We start from the raw sequence: 20551 nt of genomic DNA, 5'->3' as shown, positions 1-20551 counted from the left end.
GCCAGGTGGGTTGGTGCTGAAGCAAAAGACAAGGTGTGTGGGGGGAGAGGTTCAAGGGGGGCTGAGACTTGTCTTTCCCCAGAAAAGAGTCACCATAACAGACAGTCGACACTGGGAAGCAATAAAAACAACAAGCCATGTGTAAAAGCTATAATTTAATAGCTCTATTTGGCACCATGAGGCCCAAACCACAGTACATAAATTACAGCACAAACCATTATGACCGCCTGGCAGGGGGTGGGGGGTCCAGCACTGAGACCTTCCCCCAAGCCAGCAGTAGCAGCAGGTGGGACATGTTATTGGAGCCCAAATAGGGCGGCTAAAAAGGTTTTAAAAAAACAACCAGGTTACAAAAATGTCTCTGGTTGACAGTACAAACAGCCATAATTTGTTCTGTTAAAAATGAGGCAATCCCCTTCCCTTCACCATGTGCCTCCATGCTATGCTGTGCCCTCCTCCACCCACTACCAGCACGTTCCAGCGCCCCCTCCAGCTCCTCCTATTTGCCCAAAGCTTTGTTCAGGTTGTTCTTGATAGCTTCCAGGAAGTCGGTGGTGTTCAAATAATGCTCGTTGAGCTTCACACTGAAAATGCAGAAGATGGGGTGGGGGAGTATGAGAAGCCCAAGCCGGTGGCAAGTTGTGCTTCCTCAACTCATGAGAGAGAAGGTAGGAGCCACAGGCTAGCCCTGCAGCAGCCCAGGAATACTCACTTGTTTAATCCATGAATGCAGCCAGCCAGATCCTTTGTCATGGCACCACTCTCCACCGTCTCAATGCAGACCTTCTCCAGAGTCTCACCAAACCTGGCCATGGAAAAAAGAACAGCCTCTAGCACAGGAGGAAAAACAGCAAGGCCCAACATCTCCCTGCAGCCTCTGACTGACAGGCCAGGCCCAGCCTCACTCTCGTTTTGAAGGGAGCAAAGCTTGTTTGTTTTCTCAGTCTTGCTGTGCTACTGCCGTTATTTGATTTGTGCATCACTTGTTGAAGCAACTAGCAGATACAGCGATATGCAATATGGAGTGTGCCAACAACACGCTTGATGCTCACCTTCAAGCAGGTCTTTCACAACACCTTCCAGGAGCCCTGCATTTCCTTCTTCAGGGTCCCCCTTTTCCCCTGGGGGGCCCAGGGCACTCTCCCATTACAATATCTGGGTCATTCTTATGCCTGTACTTCAAAAATCTCTGTCGTGAGCCTGACATAATTGCAGCCCTATTCCCTCCCCGCCAACTTGCTCTCCCACGGCAATGTTGTTTTTCATGCTGCTGGGCAGTGGCCCTTACTTGATGAGGTCAGCGTTGTTGTCCAATTTGCCTCTGTGCTTCAGGCCTCCTGTCCAGGCAAATATGCTTGCAATAGGGTTGGTACTGGTAGGATTGCCCTGCAGGGGAGGAAAACAGGTAGGCACAGTTAATTGCCAGCCACTGCTAGAGGTAGCAGACCAGCAAGCATTTAGCTTGAGAGAGAGGGGGAGACCTGTGTCCCTCCATGGGCTATTGGACCCCATCAGTCTCAGTTAGCATGGACAATACTTAAAGAGACTTAAAGCAACATTAGAGGACTACAGTTTCCCTATCCCTAGTCTGATGAGAACGCAGATGCAGCAAGTTGGCCAGAAGAGGGCGCTCACATCCCTCCCACTGGTCTATTTCATTCATTTATTTTATTGGCCATATTTATATCCTCCAATCACAGTGTTCACTGGGCAGCTTACAGTAATAAAACATTAAAATAAAATGGCAAAACTATAATAAGCAGCATATTTTCAGCAGCAACAAGCAAACTAGCACATCTTCACTAAAAGTACATGGCAAATCTAAGACTCAGTAGATTAAAAGGGTGAAGCTATTTAGAGCCTGGGAAGCTGAAAGGGTCTTCACCTGGTACAGAAAAGAGTGAGACAATATGCCTAAAGAAGGGGCCAGGTGAGCTCCCTCCACAGCCACCCAGTTGACCCACCTTCTGGTGCTCGCGGTAGTGGCGTGTAACAGTGCCGTGAGCTGCCTCCGCTTCGATGGTCTTCCCATCTGGGCAGACGAGGATGGAAGTCATGAGGCCGAGTGAGCCAAACCCTAGGGGAAAAGCCAAACTCCTGTTGGTTGTCTCTGCAACAGCAGCTTACCACACCTTCCTCTGTGGGGAAGGGGAGGTCCCTGGGCCCCTTTGTTCCTGTGCCTATGAGGTGCTCCCCTCTGGAGCATGGGGTGCCTGGCACTCTGTATCAACAGATTAAAGCCAAGTGCTCAGCTGACTCTCAAGGAAGGAAGAAACATTTGAATTCTCTAGCTTCACCATCAGCGGAGCATCTGATCTGCCAACCCACTCTGCAGAACAGACAACTGCAGCAGAGCTGGAGAACAGCCACAGGGAGAGAAAAGCCCATCTCCTGAAATGCTAGTCAGAAGGGCTGGAAGCGGCATGTAAAATGGTCTGGCCTTGCCTTGTGCAGTCTCCCTTCTGAGAAACATCAATCTCACGAAGACCTCAGCAACATTGCTTCCCCCCTCGAGAGCAGAAACCTGCCCTTTTGAGTGCTATTCAGTCTTGGAGAAAGGCAATAGCTCAGTAGCAGAGTGAGTGCTTTGCGCATACAAGACCCCAGCTTCCATCTCCAGAGAGGGCTGGGAAAGGCTCCTGGTGAGGTGCTGCCAGTTAAGATGAACCAGTGGCAGCTCCCTACATGGGAGGGTCTAGCCCCCTGAAGTGCCCTGGTCACACAGGAAGCCATGTTCTGCGGTTCTATTGTAAGAATAGAGCAAACTCTTTCCCCCTCCAAGTTGCAAGCACACACACCACTTGCAGCCTTTCACAGCTGCCCTCTCCCCTGCCCAGCGCCGCACCTTGGGCCAAGATGTCAGACTGGACATCTCCATCGTAGTTCTTGCACGCCCAAACAAAGCCACCTGCGGATTTTATCACCTGGGCCACCATGTCGTCAATGAGACGGTGCTCGTACCAGATCTTGAGCTTGTCAAAATCAGTCTTGTAGTGCCTGGCAGTGGAGAACAAGAGGTTACTTATTCATGCAGCATCAACCCTCTAATCCTCCTCACACAGCACCTCCAACCCATCCCAACAGGGAGGTGCTCTGGCACTTAGGATCTCACCTCTGGCACTTAGGATCTCAGCAGGAAATGCTGGGTTTTGGGGAAGGTGGGAGAAAGCAACTCCCACCCACAGCTTCCTGGCTTAAGCCAAGAGGGGGGTCAGAAGGGCTCACTTTTCAAAGATCTCCTGGAAGGTGTCCTTGAACCGCCCATCGTAGGCCTTGAGGATGGTGTTCTTTGTGCTCATGTAAAGGGGCCACTTCTTTTGGATGGCATACTGGAAGCAGCTGTGGGCAAAGCCCGAGATGGACTGCAAAAGGAAGACAGGGCCCTCAGTGGGACGTGACCCAGAAGCAGCAGCCTGCAGGAGCTGCCACCCTGCTATTCAAAAGGGGAGCAGCAGGTCCCCAGGATGCAGCAGCCAGCCTCACGCCATGGAGGGGACCCAGGAAGCAACTAATGCAGGGGTCTAGCTGGCGTTGCCCTCACCTCATCTGTATTGTACATGCCCATGCCGACACCTCCGCCGGGGAAGTTGTACACCTCCCACTCCTTGACTCCGCTGCCATCCTTGGGAGTGAAGACCATCTTAAACGTCCCAGACTTGTCCACAACGAAATCTGTGGCTCTATACTGGAAAGCAGAAACCCACATGTTAGGAGAGCCCAACAGTATCAAAGTGTCTCAATGCCCCCACATCAAACCCCCTAATTAGCCCCATGCTGGGGCCTGCTCCCTCCCAATGTATTCTGTAGCTAGGATCCACAGTACTGTCCTGTAGAAGAGCAAGGGGGGAGCCTCTGGAATCCTTTGGGTTTGCCCCACCACCTGTAGGAGGCAGGGGCAATCTGAGCTGAACTTCTAGCTTCTAGACTGGTCCTGTTTCATGAGCCCCCCACTAAGGGATTGGGTTTTTCCAGTTAATTTCGGTTTTTATTCTTCTCTGCTTACAGCCACCCACCACCTCCACACACCCTAGAGAGGGACATAGCTTTTTTAACCACATGGGTGAAGGTGGAGGAATTTGGGGGCAAATATGCCTGCCGCCCCCAGTTATGACCTGCCCCTGGGAGGTTCAAGGGAAACTGAACCAAAGGAAGTTATGGCAGTAGCTGGGCATTTACAGTGACCATCCATCCTTCCTCCACCATACCATGCTCATCACCCACAGCAGGGCTTTCCAGGCTGCCAATGTCTGAGTATGGGCCTGTTTGTTCCCTGCACATTTTTTGCAAAGTCTGCTTTATAGAGAGCATGAAGGAGTCAAGTTCAAGGCAGCTGGTCTCTCCGTCTGAAGATGGGAGGAGCCAACCCCAAAGGATTCCAAATGTCCTCCTCACTTCACTGCAGAACAGGGCATTTACTATAAGAAAATTCTAGTTTTTTCTCTTCTGATTCTATTCCTATAGAAGATTATACAGCATTTGAATTTAGGACAGGTATTTAAACCAAGTACAGTGGTACCTTGGGTTACAAACACTTCAGGTTACAGACTCCGCTAACCCGGAAGTAGTACCTCAGGTTAAGAACTTTACCTCAGGTTGAGAACAGAAATCGCACGGTGGCGATGGCCCCATTAGCTAAAGTGGTACCTCAGGTTAAGAACAGTTTCAGGTTAAGAACGGACCTCTGGAATGAATTAAGTTCTTAATCCTGACTCAGCCAGCAGGATTCCAACAACATTCCCCCTGCTACTCCTGACTTTGTGCATGCCTGTCCGAGGTGGGGAGCAGATTGGAGCCAGACAGATATTCAAAACACAATTGCCAAGGGGTAAGAGAGACTGACTGGCCCTGCTCTATCCCAGAGGGTTTGTAGAGAAGAGAATGCTCTACTCTCCTAGTTGTACATCCCACCTTGTTCCCAATCCAGCTGCCCATCCACCCACCCACTCTCCCTTCCAACCCACCTGATCACCATGGGCATGCCTGCCAATGACGATGGGCTTTGTCCAGCCGGAGACCAGGCGAGGAATGTTCTTGCAGATGATTGGTTCTCTGAAGACTGTCCCACCCAGGATGTTCCTGATGGTGCCGTTTGGGCTCCTCCACATCTTCTTTAGCTTGAATTCTAGGGGAAGTGTGGAGGGGAAGAAGAGGTAGTTAGGTGCAGAGCAAGAGACCAATGGTGGCAGTTCAGCAGAGTGCATCTGCTTTGCACATAGAAGATACCTGATTCAATCTCAGGCTCCATCTCCAGGTCCGTTGCCTGAAACCCTGGAGAGCTGCTGCCAGTCAGCGGAGCCTGCTACACCAAGAGTCTGACTCAAACAAGGTAGTTTAATGGCTCCTTGCCAATCCACTGCCTTAGCACCAGCCACTCCAGACATCCCAAGAGAAAAGAGGAACATTCCCCACAAGAAAGTGAGCTGCAATCTGGGCTGAGTGACTTCCTCTTGGGAGAGGGGACCTGGAGCGCAGGTCATGCCAGATTCCTTGAACCCTACCATGGGCATTTCCCATGTACCTTCCACGCGGGCTTCATCGGGGGTGATTGTGGCACACTTGACAGCCACGCTGTATTTCTGGGTGGCCAGGGCAGAGTCTATGGTGACCTGGTCATCCGTCTGGTCCCGATTCGGCAGCCCCAAGTCAAAGTACTTCAGCTGGACATCTATGTTGGGCAGGATCAGCTGTGCCGGGATGGGAGGAAGGCAGTGAGGACAAAGGTATGTAGATGCAGACCCCGCAGTAGAGATCAACACACCACCGAGCAAGTGCAGAAGGCCCATCAGAGACGTGCCCCAGGAAGCTTCCACACACTACCCTTCCCGTGCATGCAAAAAGCGCACTTAAAAAATTAATAATAATTACATGTTATTCACACAATTTCCCTCCTGTTGCAAGGATGGTGTCTTCTCCAAGCTCCATTTGGTCTGTGGGGAAATGGGACACTAACCTGCCCCAGCCTCCCCACCTCCAAACCTGGTGCCTTCCAGATATTTTGGGCTACAACCCCCATCAGTCTCAGCCAGTAAAGCTCTGCTTCCATCAGCCCCATCATCATACAGCCATGTTTGCTGGGACTTAAGGGAGCTGTAGTCCAAAAGAACTGAAGGGCGCCAGATTGGCAGGGGATGCCTGACTTTATATAACTCATTCATTGCTGTATGTGGAATACGGCTGTGTTAAATGTCATCTGGTTTACCTAAGATATATCCAAGGATGTTGAAAATTGTAAGGAGAAAACCCTGGCTCTCTCCCCACATCATTCATAATGTTATAAATCTCTTATCATACTTCCCCTGGGAACTTTTTCAAAGCTGAGAAGCCCAGACCGCCTTAGCCTACTGGAAGAAACATCTTCCAGTCCTCTAACTTTCTATTGCCCCTTTCTTCACCTTTCCACAAACTGTGAGCATTTTAGAAACATGACTGTGCTACCAATGTACAGGACATCAACACGTGGTCCTTGCTGCTTTATTCCCAGCCCCTCGGATCCAAAACTTCCAGGTACCTTCTCCTTGATGCCGGCCCAGATGATCCGGGTCATCTCGTCACCATCCATCTCCACCACAGGGTTGGCAACTTTGATCCTTTTGTCAGCATCTGTGGAGAAGTGTCAGAATGCTGAAGAGACACCAGAGACAACCTCCAGCACCCAAACAATTGTGTGATGTGGGCTGTGGCAGGGTGCAGCTGCTAGAACCACTGGAAGAAAAATCCCAGGGCCTTGGCGTGTGTCTCTATCCCAGCACACCACTCTCAAAACAAATCCTTGTTGGGGTCTAGAGACTGATAAACTGCCTCCCTTGTGGAAGCTGCCTGCGCTTCTCCTGCAAGCCTTTCCCCCTTCGTGTATGTAAACAGCAACTGACGCCGGTGCTTCTTAAGAATCTGAAATATTTCCCCAGCTCTACTGCGAATAGGCACAACACAGAGTGGAGCTAAAGCAGTCAAGCCAAGGTGCCTGCTGTGTCTACCCTGTGATTGACCCTGGCAGGAGAGAAAGTGAATTAACTGCTGCCCAGTGACTCTCTAACTAATCCCAGCTGAGCCCAAAGCCCTGCTGACTTTCACAAGCCATAATCCAAGCACATTCGCCTGGGGTGAGGCTCCTCCGCTGGGGATCTGCCCGCAGCCCCTTTTCCACAGACTGGACCTGCAACTCCACTGCTCCAGCCAGCTGGTCAAGGGACAAGGTCACCCTCAGAGGACAGCAGGGGAGCAGCAGGCACACCCTCCCTCTGCGGCTTCCTCCCTGCCCCTCGGAGAGCGAGCTGGCTGGCACGGCTCTCCAACAGGTCCTGGAGCCAGCTGCTAGCTGTTCAAAGCAGGAATGGCAGGGCAGGGGGCAGCCAAATCCTCTGTTCGAGATCCACACACAGAGGAAGGAAAAGGAGTTTTGGTCAAGCTGGAAAGAGGCCTCCTCAGGGGCTTAGCCTTAGGGTGTGCATGGGGGGGCTGCGGGTGGGGGGGGAGGACTTCCATGGCGACACAGAAGCAAAGCAACTGCCGGCCTACATTCCCAGGCCTGGCACAGCCTCAATGAGTCAAGCACGTATATGCAGACAGGGTCTTAATGCCCCCTCTAGGCCAGCTGTGCACTGTGCCAGTTTCTGCTCCATGCAACAGGATCCCGCCAAGCTGGCAAGCCTTCTACCCGCCAACCCCTTCCCACCCGGGCTACTTTCGAGACGGGGCAAAAGAGGGGCTGGCATGTGGGCCTCGCGTCCCCCAGCTGCAGGTCTCCCAGGAGAGACAATCTGCTCTCCTCCTCCAAGTCTCCCGGTGCCCCGAGGCGGGCAAAGCCTCCTTGGCCAGCCCCGGAGTTGAGCGGGAGCGGCTCCACCCGAGGCGGCTCTAAATATAGTCCCTGGGGAGGCCCAGCATGGCAGGCGGGGCCGAGCGAGACCAGGCGCAGAGGAAGGCAGCCGGCGGGGCCCGGCGGGGCATCGCAAGGTCACCGGCGGACGGGGGGCCGGGGCTCTCCAGGACCCTGCCACACAAGGGCACGGCCATGGCGCCGGGCATCTTGGAGGGGGCAAACGCCTGGCCGGCTTCCCCGGGGCTAGAGAGGTGGCTCCCGTCGCCAGGCCTTGGGAGGGGGCAGCGCCGGGGCCCTCTGCTGTAACCCCCCTCCCTCTTTCCTCCGCTCCCCCCCCCCCGCCACTCACAGTGCCGGTGCGGCGGGCGCTGCGAGACGCTCAGCACAGGGAGCAGCGCGGCAGGAGAGCGGCCCAAAGCGGCCGAGGCGACGGCCGGAGCAACAGCGCGGAGGTAGTGGGCCATCGTGGCGGCGGACGGAGGAAGAGGAAATGGAGGACGTGCCGGCGGCAGTGGCGGCGGCGGCGGCAAAGAGGAGAAGCCGAGCAGCCGAGGCGCGCCAGGCGGAGCAGATGGAGCGGCCGCCCGCCTGCCCTGCCCCCTAAGTCCCCGCGCTTTGGGAACCTCCCCGTCGGGGCGGGGCGCCGAGGTCCAAAGCGGGCCACCCGGGAAATGGACACGCAGCGGCAGCAGCCATTGTTCTTTTCCTGCCCCTTTGGCTCCCGTGAGTGCCACGCTCTTGCCCTCCCTTGGGCGACAGCATCTCCACTGCCTTTGTTGCCCCCCCCCGCCCCGCGTTACAAATGTGGCCTTCGCGGGGGCGCTGGGCGGCGGGATGCCCTAGACGCCCAGCACGGAGGGCTACCCAGCTCACTCCCCACTGCTTCGCCTTGTGCTTGGGTAACAGTAGCTGCAGCCGCCAGACAGGCGGGCGGGCGGGAGCGCCAAGGCCAGGCCTGGCTGCTGATAAAAGACATCCATCGAGACGAGAGGCGAAGGCCAGCTTCCCAGGATGCGCTCCTGTGCTGGACGTGGCCTGCCTGAGCCGCCGTCGGGGCTGAAGGGCATTGGCAGAGCCGGAGGGCATTGCGCCATTTGTTTGCACACTGACGGCAGCCGTCGGTCACTACTAATCCAGGAATAGCCCCGGGGAAGAGAGGCCGGAGCAGAGCAGATCAGGGTCCAGGCTGGTGCCCAAGAGAGAAACCCCGTGGGGACTTCCTACAAGGGCCCTTCCTTCCATTTCGCCTGGAGGTGCAAGAAGCCCTCTTGACAACCCAGCCAGGGGGGGGGGGAGCCCCTTTGGGAAGGCAGGCACTGGGCCTGGAGGGTTAGTACCCATGGGCATGGTGGGGGTCGGAGCTGGCACTGAACACAGTGCAATCCAAGCAGCCCTTGCTTTGCTCTTGGCTTGAACCACAAAGGGTCAGCACTGGCTCAACACAAGAACAGCCTGGCTGCTGGATCAGTCCAAAGAGGGGCCACCCAGAATCCTGTCCTCGTGGTGGCCAACCAGATATCCCAAAAGGAAAGTCACAAGCAGACCATGTGTGCACTTGTGATCCCCAGCAGCTGGCATTTAGAGGCACCCTGCCTCCAGCAGTGGAGGTAGTGCGAAGCTATGCTCCTCTTCCTTCAATTTCTTTAATCCTTGTATCTGTGGTCAGCCTCAGACATCACTGTTAAACATCTGTTAGCTTGCCCCTTATATAGAGACCCAAAAGATCGTTTTCTGAAACCTTTGTTCACAGAAGCAAGCAGGTGCATCCCGGCAGAAACGGTCCAGTTTCCTTTGGGTGACAATAATAGCTTTGTAACACACAGTGTGGCCCTCTATCCACCAGCTGCAAATAACTATCAGGAAAAGGGAGTTCGATAGAACACTATAAAGTTGTGATGAGGTTTAATTTGAAATCAAACTGGATTTGAGTTTGTGGGTGTTATCTGGCAACCTCTGTCTTACATCACTGATGTTGCCTCATATTATGGATGTGTGATCTCTATTGTTTTATTGGGACTGTGGCTGCAGGTTTCTAGCCTTTGGCTAGAACAATAAAGTTTGATTGACTGACATAGCCGGGACCTGACATGCTCTCAGGGCAGAAACACAAGAAAGGAGCCACACAAACACACTCACCAGCAACACCGCCAATCAGGAAGCAGCCTGCCAAGACCACCCCAGCTTGAGTTTGGGGAGAGAGGAGGAGTTGCCCCTCTGCCCTCTTGGCTGCAAGGCCTCAGCCAGCAGAGCAGTTGGGCAATTTTAGACTTTGGACTCAATTCAATCCCTCAGTTTAATTCTGCCCATCACCCCCTTTAGAGTTGTGTGCTGGCTGTGTATGAGGTGGCGTTGTCCTGCCAAGTGGGGGCTTCTGCCCCAAAGCTCTGCCTCAAGGGCACCATATAGCTGACCCCTACACCTCCACCCATCAAAGTTCCAACCAAACGGGAGCTGGGGAATCCAGCAGCACGTAGAGGGCCAAAGGCTCACCCCACTCCAGTCCTGGTGGAGGTACCACTAAGTTTGATGGACCAATGTTCTTGACTAGATCAGAGGCAGCATGCATGGACTGCAACTCCCATCAGCCCCAGGCATAATGAGGCAACAGTGAAGGATGATGGAAGTTGTAGGCAAAGGTCTGCTTTGGAGGTTCCCCCATACCCAGCCTTGCCTACCCAGTGGTTGGCCAGTTGGACATCCCTCTGGGGAAGAGAGGAGAGGGGGGCAGGAAGGCTAGGGGGCACCAGGGCAGAGCTAGGGTTCCCTGTGTGTGAGAGAGAGGGAATCTCCAGGGCTGTGGGGGTCACTCAGTCTGGGCTGCACTGGCTCATGCTGAGTGTGAGCACTTGTGACAATAGAATATAACTGCTTCTTTCCTACATGCTCAAAATTCCTTGACCTTTTCATGCATGAACAGACCAGCCGTCTGTTCTTCAGGTGCTTTCAGTTCTCTGTAATGGATTTCCATCCTTTAGACTACCTATCTGTGAAATGGGTAGATGTCTTCTAGAATGACTGTGCATAAGACTGCAGCTTGACATGCTATTTGCCGCAGCGCTCACCGGCTGCTTGAGACACCTGCACTGGGCTCTCTCATAGTTGCTATTCATGAGACAATTGGCATCTGAACTGTGTTGGGAGGATGTGCTTCTTGGCCATTGCAGATTGCACATGTAGTAGCTGTACATTTTGGACAAAGGGAGCGTTTTTGGCAAACTTCATCCTTGAAGCACCAGCCTCTGCTTCTTGCCTCATGGGCATGGCTGGTTTGCCCTGAGCCACTGGGCTGCTCCCCTGGCAGCCTGCTGGGCTCCAGGCTAGAGTTACTTGGCAAGAGCTGGCCGCTCTGGCCATGACTGGCTTCATCTTGGAGGAGGCCTCCTTGGTGCTGGACAGGCTTAGGCAATGGATCCAGGAGGGGAGAGGGCTCATGTGCTCAAATCCTGCTTTCAGGTTTCCCACCAGCATCTGGCTGGCTGCTGTGAGTACAGGATACAGGACTATCATTTGGCCTGATCTGGCAGTTTCTTCTTATGTTCCTAGTATTCTTTGATTGACTGAGCCAAGGAGCCAGACCCAGAGGCACTCCAAGAGGCCAGCCTCTGGTTTACCTCCCCTACTTGGGAAGAGGCTTAGTATTGCTCTCCTTCTCATTTGGGCCTCCTTGACTCTGCTTCCCACAGGGCAGGAAAGGGTGTCAGTTTGGCACCCTGGTTGGTTGCAGGCAGGCTTGGGCACCCTTCCATGCAAACTCTGCATTTGCCCAGGATCCCTTTCAACAGCAGCTGTGATCTTCTGGGATTGCCAGCCTCGCCAACTTTCAGACAAGATCTTTTAATTGAGCACAGACTTGATGACTTAACAGACATTAAAGCACAAAGTTTCCTCATAATTACGGTGTGTAAAATCTTCTCATGGGTTGCAAAAGTTGTCTTGTTGGATTTAGGCACCGCCTAGACTGTGGTCCTTTGCAGACCGCAATGTGCTTTTCAGGCAGGCCTGGAGAGACAATACGTGTCTCTCAGCTCCAAGATTAGGCATATTGCATGTTTAGGGGAGGGTGAAAATGGAGTGGCTCTGGCTGCAAAAACGACCCACCCACCCCCTGTGCCTATACACAATGTGTGGCAATGCACAAGTGGCTCTTCTGACATCTCTCACAGAATTAGAGTGAGAAAACGGAAAGAGAACTTGAGTGGAATCTACACACATATTAAAAACACACACACTGAAAATGCTTTTTTAAAAAAACGTTTTGAAAAATACATTGAATTTGCCATAGCTCACTGTTGCCATCTAGTGTCACACAACACAATTAAAACGTTTTATTTGCAGCTGTGCAGCTGGAGTCCTAGCTCTTGGCAAGACCCCTGAACCTATTGGAACAGACTGCATACAAACCCCCTGCTTCTGGACAAACCGAAAACTCACAAGTGTCTAAATCTGAGGCCCGATTTGAGCTTGAGGACCCTGGCCAAATGCCCATCCAGCCTGCCCCCCCCCCCATCGCCCTAATTGGCCCTGACTGTAAAAAAGATGCAGCCACTCACCAGTAGCAATGTGGTCTAGATTCTCGCATTTCTTCTTACCTTCTACTTACCTGTGGTGCAAATATCTTCTGCACTGCATCAGGTACCCAGAGCCTGAGGTTGCATCTGCAGCATGGACAGATTTGCAGGGTCTGTAGGTCCATGTGTGTTTATGGTACAGAAGCAAATACACTAGCTTAGATCCAATGAAGCCATGTTTGTCTCTTGGACAAACGAGGCAAAATTGCAACTTTTTTTATGTGCAGATATTTATAAAGATTTTCTCTCTCAAAAAAAACCCCACCTATGCTGCTTGCTAAGGCTCATGCCCATATGGCAATGCTTTCAAAAGCAGGATGGTTTAAACAAATGTTTCAACTGGATTATAGAGGTTGGATGGCCTCCTGTCAGGGATTCTTTAGCTGTGATTCCTGCATTGCAAGAGGTTGGACTAGATGGCCCTTGGGGATCCCTTCCAACCCTACAATTCTATGAGTCTATGATCTGGGCTTGGAAAGTTCGGGTTTGGTCCCATTATATAAATGAACCAATTTATTTGGGATTAGTTTTGGTGACCAAAAGTTGCTAGTCTGCATTAGAGTCCTCTTGTGGTTCTTACTATGTCTTATTGCTGAATGGTGATTTTATTTATTTTTTGTCATTGGCATCTGTGTGTTCCAGACTGGAAGAGAGGTGGGAAGGAAAAGTCACAAACAAGCAGAAATAATCTCAGAAGCTTCATGGGGGATATTGATCAGTGAGAACAAACAGGCACCCAAATGCAGAATAGCCAATGGTCAGGGGAGATGGGAATTGTCCAAAAACATCTGGAGAGCCCCCACGGGGTACCCCTTCCTACCCAAAGGGCTCCCCAGACAGAAAGGAACACCTGAAAAAAGGAGAAATTAAATACTTAGTGGGATGGAATGGGACATAGCACCAGCTGGAGAGCAGAGCAGGAAAGAACAGCCCAGGAAACAAGCAAACAAAGCTAACCCATGACTTCTCTTGAACTTAAAACACATGATAAGCTTCTAAGCTTGACCACTCAGACAGCAGTTAATGAGGTCCAGGCAACTCTTAAACAAACTACAAACATAGGAGATAGCACAGCTGAGCTGCAGAACAAAGTACACGATGCGTTGTAAAAATTTAAATGAAGAGTATCTCAAACAAGAAGACCTTGAAAAAGATGGCCCCCAAAAGCTTCATTTTCCGACTTTGCTAAAGCAGTAGGGTGTTCAGGCACAGAAATCTCCCTTGGAAGTTGACTTGGCCAGCTCCTGGAACTGGAAGAAATGGGCAAGGCCCCCATGCACTGAAGGTAAGTCCTGAGCAGGCTTGGAAGCTGGTCCCCTGAGTCCTGACATGTCTGCGGCCTCCACAATAAAGCATACACCATCTTGCAAAGACCCCAGTGGAGGGGACTTGCAAGATTTATGCACAATAAAACAAAGGAGACAATATTAGCTGAAGCCAGAAAAAAGATGCTCACTCAAAGAATTGATTCTACAAACTCCTTATTCCTGAAAAATATTTTTACACCACCCTTCATTAGTAATACCATGGTGGTTCAAAACAATGCAATTATATTAAAACTGGTACATTAAAATATTTACAGTAATAAAATACATCACAGGCCAGCCAGATGCCACCCAAAAATGCCTTCTGGGTTGACTTCAGCAAGCAGGAAAAGCCCATCAACGCTGGTGCCTTATTTCAAAGGAGAGGCCGTTCCAGAAGCTGGGTGCCACAACAGAAAAGTCCCTTTTTTGGGTTGTTGAAGGAAGGATCTCAGCACATACCCAAGACAAGCTCATCCAAGGATCCTTGCATTGGGCTAGTACATACAGAAGGCTTTCCTTCAGGTAATCTCACTTCATTTATAGTGTTTTATACATCAAGAAAAAGAAAGATAAGCACAATATTTAAGGAAACAGTTTGTCATCATCATCGTCATTATCCACTTTGCATACAGAATGCCCTAGGCTCAATCTCTGGTGGCATTTCCAGGTAAGGATGGGAGATAACCCTGCCTGAAACCCTGGAGAGCTTCTGCCAGTCCGTGTAGACAGCGCTAAGCTAGATGGAACAATAGTCTGGCTCCGGGAAGGACACTTGCTGTGTCTCTGTTACTTTCTCTCTCTGTTTTGTCTTTTGCTTCACAACCGGCCTGGAGAAGAGGCCTGGAGAACCTGGAATCTCCCTCCCTCCCTCCCTCCTGCCCTTTCTCCTGGTGAAGTGGTTGCTCTCTTGTGGTTTGGAGGTGTTCTCTTCCCTGCAAGAACCAATACAGCTCAGGACACATTTTGCTCTTTAACCTTCGTTTTCTTTGGCTGGTTTTCTTGGCATAATTCTTGGTGGGTTTGAGCTGGAAGCCAAAGACAGTCAATGTCGCTTTCGTTTCTTCCGCTGCTGGCATTTTGCCGAGGAATATCACTGAAACAGACACCTGTCCTTGTAGGGCATGGGTTGGCAAACTAAGGTCCGCGGGCCAGTTCAGGCCCAATTGCCTTCTAGATCCGGTCTGCGGACGGTCCGGGAATCCAGACAGTCAGCGTAGTGTGAGAGCGCGCATGATGGTTTTTGTGACTCAGCCAGGCTTGGGGGTCAAAAGTGAGGCTAGTGGCTGCTCAAGACAAGCCCCTTCTTCGTCCTCATGCAGGTGCAGCAATCGTATCTTCCAGGGTTGGGGGTGGGGAAGAGGGAAAAGGATCCACAGTTTGGATTTCCACCATGGAGCTGCCGGCAACTGACCTCTAGAAGAGCAGTTGCGGCGGCAGGGGCTTGAAGGCGCCTCGGGAGCGATGCCCGCTGGTGTCTGTGGCGGCAGTGCTCCCCACCAAAGGAAGCGGGGAGCACCTGGGAGGCTGCACTCCAAAGCAGTTCTGCGCTTTGCTGGGGAGGCGGCTCGTTAGCTACACGGTGTGATCCATGGGAAGGTAAATAGCTGCCGCCTCCTCGTCTTCCCTCACGTGGGGAGAAGAACGTTTTTGCTTGAGCGGCACTGGCCTGACTTAGCGTGGCCAACGGCTATTCCTTCACCCACACATGCACAAACACTCTCCAGGGCCAGTGGCGTAGCGTGGGTTGTCAGCACCCGGGGCAAGGCAAGTAATTTGCACCCCCTAATCCATGGATTTGCGCCCCCTAACCCTAACCCCCAGATGTTGCGCCCGGTACGGCTGCCCCCCCGTACCCCCCACGCTACAGCACTGTCCAGGGCTGACAGAAATGGTGCGCTTACCTCAGCCCCCCACCCTGCCTTACGAGAGAAATAATAGCTGTCAACGTGTAAAACGCAAAGGAAGCAGCGTGGGTGTATGAAGGAACACCCCCCCAAAAAAATAATCACATTCGGGCAACGTTGGGGTTGGTCCCAATAAGGGTTTTTGCCAAAAATGTGGGTCATAATCAAGGCAACATATAGTCCGGCCCCCTACAAGGTCTGAGGGACAGTGGACCGGCCCCCTGCTGAAAATGTTTGTTGACCCCTGTTGTAGGGGCTTCCCTGGATGAACAAAGGCGCCCCTCCAGGAACCAACCCCCTTATAGGGCTCCATGCGCATCCCGCCATTGCCCGCCAGAGGGCGCTGCTCCCTTGCTCCGTGGCAGCGCCACTTGCTTTCACCTTCGGGAATCCCTTCGCTTAATTCCGCATTCTGGAAAACCCTCCCTGCAGGAGCGCCCCCTGGAGGGCATTGATCGAGTTGCATAAGGAAATGGAAGGAGCGGTCTCTGCCCGCAAGGGCTTACAATCATCCTAATAGGCAGCAGGGAATGCTATGGGCGGGGGAGGGGAAGGATTTGAACTCGACCCAACCTGGGAGCGGGGAGGAAGCCAAAATCGGGGGGCGGCGCTTCTGCTGCTGTCCTCAATGCAGCCCTGAGGGGTTGCCGCTGCTCCGAGCGGTGGTCAGAAGGGAATCCCGCTCCCCCCTGCCAAGAATCAGCCCCACACCTCTCCCTCTTCCACTTCCACTGACAGAGATTAACGCGCGCCTTGTCCGTTTCCTCCACTGACTTGGCCAGGAACCGACAACGGGGGGCGCAGGGGGGGTCTCTCTTGCTGTATGAAAGGGACCTTCTTTTGCAGCATCTTCGGCTGACCGGGGTGAGGGTCGTTCTTACCTGGCATAGGGATAGGAGGCGATTCTGTCCAGGGGGGCTGGGTGACATTTCGGGGTCCCGCCCCCTCCCCAGCCTCCGAGCAGCCCGCCACACCCCCGCCTCTGCATTGTGTGGACCCCTCCCCGTATTCAACCCCCCCATCTCCTCCCTTTCTTGATGTCACCAGTTGGTCTGGAAGCACCGCCCCGATCCCTCCCCCCACCCCGACGGCGCCCCGCGATTCCGGCACAGACAGGGAGGGACGCACCACAAAGAAAGGCGACGGCGGGCCACGGCAGGAGAGGCTGGGGGCCGGGGAGAAGGGGTCGCGTCTGTGCAGGAGGTGAGAGAGAGAGAGGCGGGCGGGCCGGGGGTGTCTCTGCCTTCAAAGGCTGGCTCTGTGACGGGACTCAGCCCCGAGACCTGTTAGCAGCCAAGACAGACAGTGCCTCTGCCCATGTGCCGGGAGTCTTTTTTCCCGGCAGAGGCAGGGCAGGCGGAGGGAAGCCCCTCTTCCCTGGCACAATAGCGCGCCAGGAATTTTGCGGGCCCCCCCCCAAGAGAAAGCCCCTGCAGTTATCATCGAAATTTAGCGTGGGAGCGGCAGAAGCATTCTATATAGCTAAAGGGCTTCCGAGATTTGGGGTGTGTGTATGGCCGTCTGAATTGCTCTTTTCAACATTAGAGGGGCGCAGGTGATACCCCCTCTGGCGCCCCCCCAAGCTTAGCCTTGGCTGGGGATGTGACAACCTACAGAGCTTGTAACGGAGCTGGGACTGAACCCTCCTGAACTCTGGGGTTCAGCATTGGCCCTTGGCAAGCAAAACAACCTGATGCCCACGTGCCCCACCCATCTCAGCAAGGCGCTGGACCAGACCCCGGTCACCACACAGCCAGCCCTCAAGGGCCACCCTGAGGCAAGGAGAGGAAGGCATCACAAGTGGGGTTCTAATGCCCCCCCCCACACACTATATTGCCTGCATTTGCAAAACCCTTCATCTGCTGTTCCCCCACACCAGGCTGTGCTGCCAATCTGGGCACCCATTAACAAATGTTTGTATCTGTCTTGGATAGAGCATGCTTGCCAACTCAGATTTTGCCACAGAAGCTGTGAACAAAAGTGCATTTCGGAAGGACTGTCTGCCACAGGGGGGCGGCGGAGAGAGAAAGAGAAAGGGAGGGAGGGAAAGAGAGAGACTGTCCCCCCAGAACCACCCTAGGAGAGCACCTGCTTTATAGGAACATGGTTTTTTATTGCTTTTATATTCAATCTTGTTCTCCAGTGAGTTCAAGGTAGTGTATATGGTTCACTCCTCCTCAATTAATTCTCTCAAACTTGAGGCCCTGTCTGTTGTTGGACTACAACTCCCATCATTCGTAGCTAGAGCACCTGTGGTCAGGGATGATGGAAGTTGTAGTCCAACAACAGATGGGGACCCAGGTTTGAGAAACACCGGATTAGTGTGTCAGACTAGGACCCAGGAAACCAGGGTTCAAATCCCCATGAAGCTCATTGGGCCAGGTACTGTCTCTCAACACATGGTTGTTGTGAATCGGGGATCCACATGCACACCACCTTGAGCTCCTTGGAGGAAAAGCTGGGATACAAATGCAATAAACAAACAACAATCATCCCCAAAACCTCTTTCCTGCTGTACCAGCTGCCCATGTTGCAGAGAACTTTGCACCTCCTGTCAGTGGACCATGGCATCTTGAGAGCTTCAGGCCGGGGAAGGCTGAGATAGACTACATCTTTCAACTATTCCGACTTGGTTGGAAATTTTCATATTTAAAACCTTATTTCCTTCTCCCCCTCTCCTAGGTCCATTCTGAAAGCCTCAGCTGACCTCAGCATCGCTGGCCTCCCGGCCAGGTGAAACTAGTTCCTTGCATCTTTGCACCCGTGCCAGCTGCTCAGAGCTGAAGGAGGTGAGTGTGAGGACCCTCAGACTGTCAGCTCATGTGCTTCCTTTATGAGATGAAGCCTCGACAAATGGGCAAAGAAGTCGAAACAGCTGCCAGCCGAGAGGGTATTTGGCATCTTCTGGGAAAGGCTGCGCAATCAATGAGGGAACGTGCCTGCAAAAAAGGTCCCCCCCCCAATGAATTTGGGGCCTTCCTTGGCCAAGTGCCATTCTATGAACCCCAACCTACAATAGTGGGATCCACCAGGGTTATTGGGGAGGGCTTCCCCTGGTGTCATGTGGTAGGAGGCAGCTCACGGCCACATATCTTTCTTTCTGACAATATCCAGAGCTATTTAAGGGTAGTGTGTGTCTTGGGAAGGGAAAGGGAGAGGGATTGGGAGTCACCATGTTTTTAGGGTGGTAGATATTTCCTTCTCTCCAACCTCCCCACCAAAATGTTTGAGAACAACTCAACTTCCACCAGGGCATCAACGGAAATAAAGGAAGTAGCCTGGAACCACCAGGTCAGAGTATTTTTCCCTTGGCTTTATTGGAAAGCTAGAAGCAGGGAGGAGTGTCTGTGGTGGTGGTGATTTATTAATTTATATACCGCGTAGATGCCAAAATGGTTTCTAAGCAGTTTACCCAAAACCAATATGCAAAGTACACAGCGGCATCAAAACACCCTTAATTTGAATTTACAATGAAACAAACAATTTAGAAAGCATGACAATGAAAGACAGTTTGAAAAAAGCAGTGAAAACAATAAAACCACAAGTTCAAGTTCAGGGAAAGGCTTACCTAAGCAGGTGTGTAACCAGGTGGTGGCAGAATGCCAACAGTAATGGGGTGTCTCAAATTTCATCAGAGAAGGCATTCCACAACACTGGTGCCACCAGCAAAAAAATTAAATAAATCCCAACCTCTCTGTTACCACAAGCCGATAATCATGAGATTGTGGGCCCTGCTGTGGTGCTGACGGCCTGGCATTTGCCCATGGGAGCTGCCATACAGAACTGCTGTTTTGTTTTATGTGGCTGAATCTCTCCCTCCACCTGCCTTTGTTTCTGCCACCCTTGGTGCCCTCCAAGAACTGGCAGCAGCCATGACTGCACAACCCTCTGTGGGAATGCTGTGACCTTAGGGGGGCGGATTCTAACATCAGTTGCAGTTGCAAAGAGGAACAGCCTCCCTGGCAGCCTGCTTGCACTGTTTGGAGTCATCAGTGGCCCTTGCTGGGTCTCTCTGCCATGGGAGGAGGGCACAGGGCATCTTGATTGAGTCAGCATGGCTTAGGACGTGGCTCCTCTGAGCTGCTCCCCACATGCATGCTGACAATACTGGGCAAGGAAGAGGCAACCCAAGAAGGCACTCGCTCATGTGTGTCCCAGCCAGCCTGGTTGGCAGTGACTGGGGAGAGTTTTTTTCTCCCAGGGAGGAGAGGGGGCATCTGAAGGTCTACATTGGGTCATCCGACTGGACCAGTGGCTGGTTCTTGCTTCAGCATTAGCACCCAGCACTGCAGTGGGTCACACCCACCCCATACACATTGAAAGTGCATGGTTTCCCCCAAAGAATCCTGTAGTTATTTTCAGAGAGCTACAATTTTCAGCACCCTCAAGCTGTAGGATTCTTTGGGGAAAGTCATGCACTTTAAATGTGGGAGAGTCTCTGAGGGCAGGCAGTGGTGAAGGGGGTGCAGCAGGTCATATGGCACATGGTGGTCTGTCTCCCAATACTTTGCAGGGGCTCCCTCTCCCCCACCCCCAACACAGCACCTGGATTCTATATAGGCAACAGGGCATGGGGTTGGCCTTCCCTTGTCTGAAAGGGCCAGTGCTGAGCTCCTACCCAGCCTCTACAGGCTGGCCTCCCAGCTGCCTGCCCCTGCCTGCAACCAGATCTGGGCCCTGTCCTGAGCTAGGAGATCAAATGACACCATTGATTGTGTGCTTCAGGATCCCTTCCTCCCAAATCCCAGGGCATGACAATATACCTGGGCCAAGCAAAGCTGGCTGGCTGCATTTTTCTCAGGCCTAGAGGTGTCCTGTGGGTGGGCAGTCAGCCAGCTAGCTAGCCACCTGGGCAGCCACCTGGAATCTCTGCCTCCAGGCTTCCTTTCCTAATGTCCGGAAGTGGAGGAGAGTTCAAGAGAAGACTCAGCAGGGGACTAACTGCCTTTTTGA

The 20551-nt window shown here is 52.6% G+C and overlaps 2 protein-coding genes across 2 annotated transcripts in view; one reads left to right on the top strand and one right to left on the bottom strand.

Annotated features, from left to right (window-relative positions):
- Nucleotides 1-142: 142 nt before the first annotated feature.
- Nucleotides 143-8400, bottom strand: IDH2 (isocitrate dehydrogenase (NADP(+)) 2). Its single transcript, XM_081888170.1, has 11 exons — nucleotides 8169-8400; nucleotides 6509-6600; nucleotides 5519-5684; nucleotides 4962-5122; nucleotides 3542-3685; nucleotides 3226-3362; nucleotides 2846-2997; nucleotides 1965-2077; nucleotides 1289-1386; nucleotides 713-805; nucleotides 143-584 (listed from the first exon to the last, which is right to left on the bottom strand). The coding sequence occupies exons 1-11, from the start codon at nucleotides 8281-8283 to the stop codon at nucleotides 500-502; spliced, it is 1356 nt and encodes a 451-aa protein (XP_081744296.1). The 5' UTR covers nucleotides 8284-8400; the 3' UTR covers nucleotides 143-499.
- Nucleotides 8401-16680: 8280 nt separating this feature from the next.
- SEMA4B (semaphorin 4B) overlaps nucleotides 16681-20551 on the top strand; it is a 36009-nt gene continuing 32138 nt past the window's right edge. Inside the window, exons 1-2 of the mRNA XM_081888135.1 lie at nucleotides 16681-16801; nucleotides 18281-18387. The gene's annotated coding sequence lies outside the window, so the exon portion shown is untranslated. The remainder of the gene's footprint in view (nucleotides 16802-18280; nucleotides 18388-20551) is intronic.

This window comes from Podarcis melisellensis, assembly GCF_964234715.1.
Source record: "Podarcis melisellensis genome assembly, chromosome: 14".
Lineage (NCBI taxonomy): Eukaryota > Metazoa > Chordata > Lepidosauria > Squamata > Lacertidae > Podarcis > Podarcis melisellensis.
Note: the sequence above shows the minus strand (reverse complement) of the source record. Positions and strands in the feature narration are given on the sequence as shown.

Coding starts and splice junctions, on each gene's coding strand:
- IDH2 (XM_081888170.1), bottom strand. CDS start 8,283: ATGGCCCACTACCTCCGCGCTGTTGCTCCGGCCGTCGCCTCGGCCGCT. Junction 5,123..5,518: donor CGATGAAGCCCGCGTGGAAG/GTACATGGGAAA, acceptor CACTTCCCCTAG/AATTCAAGCTAAAGAAGATG. Junction 806..1,288: donor AACAACGCTGACCTCATCAA/GTAAGGGCCACT, acceptor TTCCATGGCCAG/GTTTGGTGAGACTCTGGAGA.